At 39.4% G+C, this 9457-nt stretch overlaps 1 protein-coding gene across 1 annotated transcript in view; it reads left to right on the top strand.

The window, feature by feature from the left end:
* Positions 1–4677: 4677 nt before the first annotated feature.
* The window catches only part of P3H3 (prolyl 3-hydroxylase 3), a 43040-nt gene continuing 38260 nt past the window's right edge, over positions 4678–9457 (top strand). Inside the window, exon 1 of the mRNA XM_058170228.1 lies at positions 4678–5557. Within this exon, the coding sequence (XP_058026211.1) occupies positions 5132–5557 (426 nt within the window). The 5' untranslated portion in view covers positions 4678–5131. The remainder of the gene's footprint in view (positions 5558–9457) is intronic.

The following is a 9457-nucleotide window of genomic DNA, read 5'->3' as shown; positions in this document are numbered from 1 at the left end:
TCCCCACAGTCCTGTATGTCGGCTGGGAGACCCCTGGCGAGCCGTCCGTGCGGCAGGTGTCCTTTTCGGAACACCTGGCCCCTGAGGGCCTCGGCGGCGGCCGGATTCGGGCGCTGGAGGCAGGAGAAGCCTTCCAGACGTCCGTTGCCGCTGGACACCGGAAGTCGTCTCGTTCTGTCCACATTCTTAATAGTTCTGGAGAGTATTTGATCTGAAACACCTGCAACTGGTTTTAGGAGTTAGTGTGATATGTATTAAAAAAAGACGGAACTTCAACCACTGTTGTAGTTACTGTCTTGACTTTTTTTGACCATGTCAGTTAGATACCTCCTACTTAATTTCTATTCTTAGTAGTTTCCTTGGTAGTTCAGGAACAAATCATCTGCTTTCCTCCACCCACATGTAAAAAACTTAAAACTATTGACCTAGGTGCCTGTTTTTCACATGGTAATGAACTGACTCATATTTTTAACCTTATCCAACATGTTAACAATCTAGATACCTATGGATAGTAAGAAAAAAACCTCTGCTAATCCAGCTGTAATATATTGGGAGGCAACCATGCCTACTGATGAGAAATTCCCATTAAAAAAATGACAGCTAATAGACACCAGTCAAACTGAACTTTCTGACATATTCAGGGAAGATCTTCGTCCTGCTAGGAGCCTCTCCTGCCCTCCATCTCTAAAGGGCAAAACTTGAAACAAATGCATGAGATTTTCCTGCCCAAACCCAGAAATGCCAAACTTGGAAAACCTTATGCGTATCCTAAAAGCTCTAGGGGATAGCTGTTTTAATGAGAATTTTGGAATACATAGAAGAAATTTATTTGGGGAAAAGAGGAAGAACATCCGAATGTAATAAGTACACATATAGAATTACAAATAAAATTCATAAAGTTAGTTTAAATGTATTAGACTTGCATGAATAATTCAGATTCCAGAATATATATAAAATGCATTACAGAGAAGACGACTTGAAAGCCATGTCTGGGCTTCCTATTGGATGGCAAGTTGTTAACATTGTTCTCTGTGTAAAGCACATGTCTTGTGGTGTTAAAGCCAGCTTAGGAAGAGATCAGTTACTGTCTTGTACAGTCAAGTTATTCTAACTTCAGTGTTCCAGCTGGAGAAACAAAAAAATATCATTTAGTTAAACCACTTTCCCAATTGTCTTATAAATGATAAAGCAGTTAAGTTTCACTGATTAAAGCATTAGATCGAATAATAATAAACTGGAGGTATAGTTTGGGAAATAACAGCAGAGTCCTGCTCTATTTAAACTCCTATATGGATTCAACTTATCTGGGAGCACCACTGGTTTGATTGAAACAAGCCAAAAGTTAGGGATTTGTCAGAGAAAACTGACCTCCTGCTATATACAGTAAGAATTGCCTTTTTGGTGACAGGACCAACATCTCTTGGACTTTGGCCAATATGGCCTTCTACATCACTATCTGTCATTCCAAAGGGAAAGTAGCTATATCCATTATTCAGAATGGAAATTAAATAAATGGAAGATGCACAACAGTGAGGAAAAAGGAGAAGCAAAGTCACATAAGAAAATACATTTCAGAAAATTCTTATAGGGAACATAATGGAAATTTTGCTGTTTTGAATAGTGATGGTAATCTCTACTAAAGCAGATTTTTTTTCTGACTACCTCCTCAAAAAGGACATTTTAACAATGGGAAAACTGCAGAAAGGGGCAATCAAAATCATTAAAGAACTGAAAAGAACTTTCCTATGAAAGTAATGCTTTTTGATTGAGAAGAAACAAATAAAAGAGGACACACAAGAGAAGTATATAAAATAGAGTGTACCGGTATGTAGCTCAGGACTGAACTGTGGTGTCCTTGGCCTCTCTAAGCTTGACTGTTAGCTTGCAGTTGTTTCATTATCTGACTAGGTAATATCATCGGTGCAGGTGATTGTGGGCTTCACTCCTTGTTTATATATAGTTCAGTTGCCCTCCTCGATAGGTCCTCGATTATGCAGTTGTGTTCTGCTTCATTGTTTGGTGTTAATGCCCACTTATCTGGAGTATCTGGTTGCTGGAGCGCATGTGTTTTGGTCTTTGTTATTGTTTTTTCTGAATAATGTGATGTCTATTGATGCCAAGCTTCCAGGAATTCCCTAACACTTTTGGATTTGTCTTCATCTAGGACTGTGATGGTGAACCTATGGCACGTGTGCCTGAAGTGGCATGCAGAGCCATCTTTCCGGGCATGCAAGCTGTCGCCCAACTCACTTGTAACTGTGCATGTGCGTGCACCCCAGTTGGTGCTCAGGCCTCCGGTACACATGCGTGCAATTCAGGGGACCCAGCTGGTCTTCGGAGTTCTCCAGCGCATGCAAGCACGTTTGGACATACGCATGAGTACTTGTGTGCAGCATGCACACGCGCAAAAGGCATTCACGTGTGCATTGCGCGCACAAAACCACATTCATGCACAGATGGTGCGATTGCACACGCAGCGCACAGGGGAGCTGCATGAAACCTGTGCACATGCGCAGATGGTGTGGTTGCATGTGAAGCACATGGGGCATGTGTGAAAGCTGTGCGCATGCGCAGATGGTGCGGTTGCACATGCAGCGCATGGGGGAGGAGCAGCACGTTAGTATGGATAGTACATGCGCAAGCAAAGCACGTAGCTGTTTGACACTTGGTGAGTAAAATGTTCACCATCACTGGTCTAGGATGATAAGTTTCTCAGTTGAAACCATGGATGAGTCTGTCTGCTAGTTGGTGTTCTTACTAATATTTTTATTAATTTTTCTATAGTACATACATATAAAAACTAACAATCAGAAAGAAATATAAAGAAATAGACACAGAAGTGCAAAAATATAAAGCAAAAATATAAACAAAGGCTGACTTCCAACTTCTGATATTAAAATACACTTAAATTTGTTAGTTTAACACTGCAGTATAATGTCCATTTTCTCCCAAAAAGGATTTTTTAAAAAAAAAATTAATCATCAAATCCATATATCATAATAGCCACCCAGTGTCGCTTTGCATAGTGAGATGGACGGAATGTATATTTAATAGATGAAGAAATAATTTATTTTTTTCCCATTTTCTCCACAAAAGACCGCCAAATTCCAGATGAATTTCTTCAGTGACTTTTCTTTCATAAGAGCCGTTAATTTAGCCATCATTGCCAGTTCTTTAGTAAACGTTCTTCTACTTACTTAGATATCATACGGTCTTCCCAGCGTTGAATGTACAGAAGTCATGCTGTTACTGCTAGTTGCTGTTCATGGATGCGCTCTGCTAATTTTCAGCCTGTCCTACATAGTGACTGTTACAGTCTTTACATTGTATGTTGTAGCAGACTTCTTATTCTTTCAAAATACTAGGTGTTGGGGTCATCCAATGAAACTAAAGGTGCATGATTCAGAACTGATTAAAAGAAGCATTTCTTCACAAGATGTTTATTCAAAGAATTACATTCAGGGAAAAAAGAGACGCAGAGATATTCATCAGAAGATTCTTTTTTTAGACTAAGTATTATGCAAAATGCAGAAAGAAATAAGAAACTAATGGCATCAATTCAAAGAAAAGGAAATACGGCTACATCTTATTGTATTTACCAGTACTTATATTTCATATTCTAAACTGCCCATCTCCCTCAGAGAGCGCCTCCTTCACACCAAACTGTCCACGTGTCTTTCTCACTTTCCAACTCTGTCCAACCATGATTTTCTAGTCATTCCCCTTTTTCTTGATCTGTGCACTCTTCATTCAGGTAACTATTTTGCAATTTAATCCTCTTCATTTTCTCTGCACAACTAATGCATATCAACCAGACTCTCTTCTACAGGTCACTCACGCCTGTGCTCAGTCCACATTCATTCAGCAGCCACTCATTCTCCACTGTAGTATCTGTGTCCAAGAACAGCTGTGTGTACATATCAGGTGGCAGAATAAGGGCAACAGTACACTGGCTTGTAAGATAGCTTCTGCATAAGAAATCCTAGCTTGCATTGAGCAGCGTGAAGTAAAACTCAGCGTTGATTTAACTTGTGGCAATGTGGCATGATATCAGAAGGAAAACCAAGGTTGTTCCTCTATACAAAACAGATGAGTGAAAAACTACAGGTGGATTCATTTGTTACATATACCTGGAATAGTGTTTGGCAGGCTTCTGACTGAAAGAATACAAAAAGAATCTGTGAGCAAAATTCAGGAAGTGCAGGATGATATTAGGCTGGGCAGGGAGTGAGCAAAATACATAGGTCTGCTCTGTTATATAGTAGGAAGTGAGTGGGTTAAGAGAAATATAAAAGTAAGTTGAGCAATAGCAGGACTGAGTTTTTAAGAAGTGTGCAAATGTTAAAACGAAAAAGAAAAGAGGTCAAATCCACAGTACTGCAGTGGAATTTCCTGCAGGTTTTCTCCATGCATCCCTGTTCAGCTTCCAGCCAGCCAGGGTCAACCGGGTGCTGCCACCTGCTGTGATACCGTCGTCTCTAAAATAACTGATGGGCACCTTCCAGAGCAGTCTCAGTTGAATCACCTGTTATATGCAAAGATCCGGGAGGGGGAATTAAGGCTCAAGCTCTTTTGTCACCTCTAGGGATGCTCATTAAAGGCCCTTTCAGCTCACACATGCAACAGCCAAAGCATCTGTAGCAAAACACAAGTAATAAACCATACATTACCTTTTATCTGCAAACAAAGGCGAACTTCCGTTTAAACAGGGCATTTATGGGTATACTTCAAAGGCCGGAGCGTCTGTTGTGTTCTGAGCGGGGAGGTACCTACTTAAACGTCCATCCAGTCCTCCCTCCCTTCGGAGAGATTCTCCTCTCGCGCCCAATGACTCGAACCCAGAGTTTCAGGGCTCTCTCGCTCCTTGGCCAACCCCTCCGCTTCAGGAGGACTTTCCAGCCACGGGCGGCTCTGGAGTACCGTACCTTTCTTTCCTCCTCTTTGGGTCTCCGCCTTCTCCTTTCCTTCCAGCAGGCCCCCTTTCCATTCCAGCCAAGCAGAAGAGCGGAAAGCAGCCGAGGCATCTCTCTCTCTCTCCGCCCACCCCCTTCCTTCCAGCTACGTTTACAGCTTTTCTTCTGGCTTTCATTCCCTCGAATCCCGCTCCCGGCGTCCCCTCTTCGTCTCGGCCATGCTCCCCTTCTCTCTCCTCCTCCTCCTCCTCGCTGGAAGCTGCGGCTGTTTCTCTTCAGGCTCGAACCAAGTAGCCCCTTTCGACTTGCTCTACGCTGATGGGGTGCGGGCGTACTTCGCCCAGGACTGGCCTCGGGCCTCCGAGCTGCTACAGCGCTCTCTCCACAGCTATTCGCAGCTGCAGGAGGCGCGCCGAAAGTGCCGAAGCGGATGCCAGAGGGAAGCCTGTTTTGGGAGTCAGTCGCCTTTCCAGCCGTGGGAGACCACTTTCTTTGACCGGGTACTGCAGCGAGCAGAATGCCTGGAGGAATGCCTGGGACGGAGGCTGGGCGGGCAGCTGTCCCGCTATCGAACCAGCCGCGCCATCCAACAGGACTTTGAAGTGAGGGAGCCCTACAATTACTTGCAAATTGCCTTCTTCAAGGTGAGCGGCGGAGAGGGCGGGACCCTCGGTGTGCTGCAGCTGCTGATGTGGCTGCCCGTCCTCGGCCACCCTCTTCCACGCCCGCGAGGAGAGCGGCGCAACAGTTACCCCCCCAGACCGTCCAACCCTCACCAAAGTATTAGCATACATCGAATACCTTCCTAAACTCCGGGAAGCTCTTAAATTTTCCTGCAGAGACTCTCATGGCTTTGAATTTCAACTGGTCTTTTTAATACAGTTTTTAATACATTCTGGTTGTATTTCTGTTCTTTGAGACATTCATAGAGATGGGTTGTGAGGGACAGGTTTAAAGTACTGAAGTTATCTGTTGGGTGCAAACTCTATTGCAGACTCTTGAGAGATAGAGGGCAGGACATTAATCTCAGCCCTACCACTCAACTTTATTTTCTGTATTTTTGTTTTTTGTTTTCATTGAAATCAATACTCAGGTCATTGAGTTCCTTTGATAAAACTTGAGCAAATTCCTGACATCAGATTTTAATTATTTTATACTGCTGCCTTGCATGAAATGTTGATCTATTGATTTCAAATGTTGGGCCTTTTAAAAAGCACTGGTTGCAGGCCATTTCAAAAGGAAAGAACTAATCTCACAGGATCCTAAGTCAGTTCTTGAGATGCACAATGTGGAATGAACAATAATTTAATAGCCAATGAATGAGCAATAAAATGTTAGTTTAGCGTTGTTGTTACTGGTGTTACATTTATACTGCTTTTTTGTTTCATCTGTTTGTGATGACAAAATAGTTGGGTGGTGTAATGATGTTAATTTGTGAGAAAACACTATATTCCTTAATCAGAAAAATGTCTCGGGCTGACCTGCTGTTGGCATTCTTATTGGGGACCATTATTAGCAAAGCTGATCCTACAGGGTGAAAGGTTGGAGATCTTGAACTTCTTTTCACTTTGGGTTTACACATCATAACTCTATTTATTTATTTTGTCTTGCCGTTGAAGCTTCTTAGACCACTTCCTTCCTTCCAGGGGTTGGGGAGGATCAGTTGGCATTCATCACTATCTAAAACTGAGAGGGCTTTCAACAGTCAGTGTTGTTTTTCTTAACAAATTAAAAGGAAGAAAAATGACTTAAACACATAGAATGTAAAAATATTCTAAATTTATTGCTGTTTAGATTTTACCTGTTTCTATTAAAATAACCTGATTTTCAATCCTCAACTTGGTTTATTTGATTGTGGTGGTGGTGGTGGTTGAGGTTTTTATAGCTAGTTTATTTTTTTAATCAGTAGCTGAGAAGACTCCTCTCCTGTTTCTCAAGTTTGAGATGACTCCTTGTTCCTCTGTTTCCTTAGAGTTCTCCATCTAGTTTTTTTTTTTATTTGAAAAGTTTTACAAAAAGAAATAAGTTTTCCTCCCCACTCCCTCCCCCCTCCCTCAAAAACCCCCCTCCCCCCCCAGACTTCCCGGAGCAAACACAAGGTATAGTTCAAAAAACTAACATTCATACATTAAATTTTTAAAGTCTAACACAATTATAATCCTTCTCTTTCACATATCCTGACTTCCTCCTTTAAACTCAAAAATTACGTCCTTCATTCAAAGGCAGTCTGATATCTCTTAGTCTGATATCTATTTTGAATATAGTCAATCAATTTCTTCCATTCATTTAAATATTTTTCTTGAGTATTGTCTTTCAAAAAGGCTGAGATTTTGGCCATCTCCGCCAAATTAGAAACTTTCAATATCCATTCTTCTATTGTGGGTAGTTCTTTTTTCTTCCAGTAATGTCCAATCAGTAATCTTGCTGCTGTTATCAAGTTCAATATCAGTTTAGTATCAGTTACTGTATAGTCCATCGTAATCCCTAAAAGGAAAAATTGTGGTTGAAACTTAATCTTCTTCTTCAAAATATTCTGCATAATCCACCAAATTTTTATCCAGAAAGACTTAATTTTCTTACAAGTCCACCATACATGAAAATATGTAGCATCATCACTATTGCATCTCCAACATTTCGCTTGCATATCTGGATACATACATGATAGTTTCTTAGGATCTAAATGCCATCTATAAAACATCTTATAAAAGTTTTCCCTTAAATTCTGCGCTTGCATAAATTTAACATTTCTAACCCAAATTCTCTCCCAAGTTTCCAATATTATTGGTTCCTGAATATTCTGCGCCCATTTTATCATACAATCCTTTATCAAGTCCCTTTCAGAATCTATTTCTACCAACACATTATACAATCTCTTTATATGCCCCTGGGTTTGATTTCAAATTTGTTTTACCAAATTTTCTTCATTTTGAATAATACCAATTTTCTGATCATCTTTCCATCTAGCCTTTAACTGCCCATATTGAAACTACGTGTAATTCCTTCCTTCTTCTTTTAATGTATGCAAAGATTTTAATTGTAAATTTCCCCTCTCATTGTATAAAAGTTCTTTGTAAGTAATCATTTCTTGTTCCTGTTCTATACTAATATTCTCTACTGCGTGCCGGGGACTCGCCCATATAGGAATTTTATAATTTAACTTATAATAATACTTCTTCCAAACACGCAAAAGAGCAATTCTCAACACATGATTCTTAAAAGCTTTATCTACCTTCTTATCGTATAATAAATATGCATGCCAACCATATAATAAATCATAGCCTTCTATATTCAAAATCCTTTCCTCTGTTAAGTTAAACCAATCACTTATTACAGAGAGAACAACTGCTTCATAATACAATTTTAAGTTAGGCATTTTTAATCCTCCTCTTTCCCGTGTATCTTGCATTCTTTTCATTTTAACTCTTGCTTTTTTGCCTTCCCATGTAAATTTATTAATTCCAATCTGCCATTCTTCCAAATTTTTATCTTTCTTAATTATCGGTATCATCTGAAACAAAAACAAGAATTTAGGCAAAACATTCATTTTTATAGCTGCTATTCTCCCTAACAAAGATAATTGTAGTTTTTTCCAAGTATTCATTTCTTCCTGAATTTTATGCCATAACACTTCATAATTATTCTTATATATACAATTTCACATTTGTTGAAGTAAGAAAAACTCCTAAATATTCAACCTTTTTTACAATTTCAAATTCTGTTATTTCCTCTAACTTTTCTTTCTGATTCTTAGTCATGTTTTTTATAATTATTTTTGTTTTATTTTAATTCACTTTAAACCCTGAGACCTTTCCATATTGATTAATTAATTCCAGCAAATATACACTTGAATTTATAGGATGAGTCAACATGATCACCAAATCATCTGCAAATGCTCTCACTTTATATTCATGTCTTCTAATTCTAATACCCTCTATCTCCCTAAATTCTCTAATCTTATCCAATAAGGGCTCCAACGACATAACAAACAATAAAGGTGATAAGGGACACCCCTGCCTCATTCCTTTCACAATTTTAAAACTATCTGTCAAACTACCATTAATTATTATCTGAGCTGTTTGCTCTCCATAAATTGCCCTAAGTATTCTTGTAAAACTATTTCCAAATTGCATTTTATCTGCTAATTTAAATAAAAACTCCCAATGCAATCAATCAAAAGCTTTCTCTGCATCCAAAAAAATAAACGATGCTGGAATTTGATTTTTCTTTTCCAAATATTCTAATAAATTCACTATCTGCCTAACATTATTCCTAATTTGTCTGCCCTTTATAAATCCTGACTGATCAGTATGAATCCTTTGTAGTACAATTTCCATTAACCTATTTGCCATTATTTTCGCAAAAATCTTATAGTCATTATTCAAGAGTGAAATCGGTCTGTAATTCCCAGGCTTGGTACAATCCTGATCCTCCTTTGGTATCAGTGAAATAAAAGTAGTTCTCCATGATGGGGGCACTCCTCCCCCCATCTGTATCTGATTAAATAACTCCTTAAGTGGACCTACTATCTCATTCTGTAAATTTTT

The sequence above is a fragment of the Ahaetulla prasina genome, chromosome 2, assembly GCF_028640845.1.
Source record: "Ahaetulla prasina isolate Xishuangbanna chromosome 2, ASM2864084v1, whole genome shotgun sequence".
Classification (NCBI taxonomy): domain Eukaryota; kingdom Metazoa; phylum Chordata; class Lepidosauria; order Squamata; family Colubridae; genus Ahaetulla; species Ahaetulla prasina.
The sequence above is the reverse complement of the archived record's forward strand: the minus strand, read 5'-3'. Positions and strand labels throughout refer to the sequence as shown.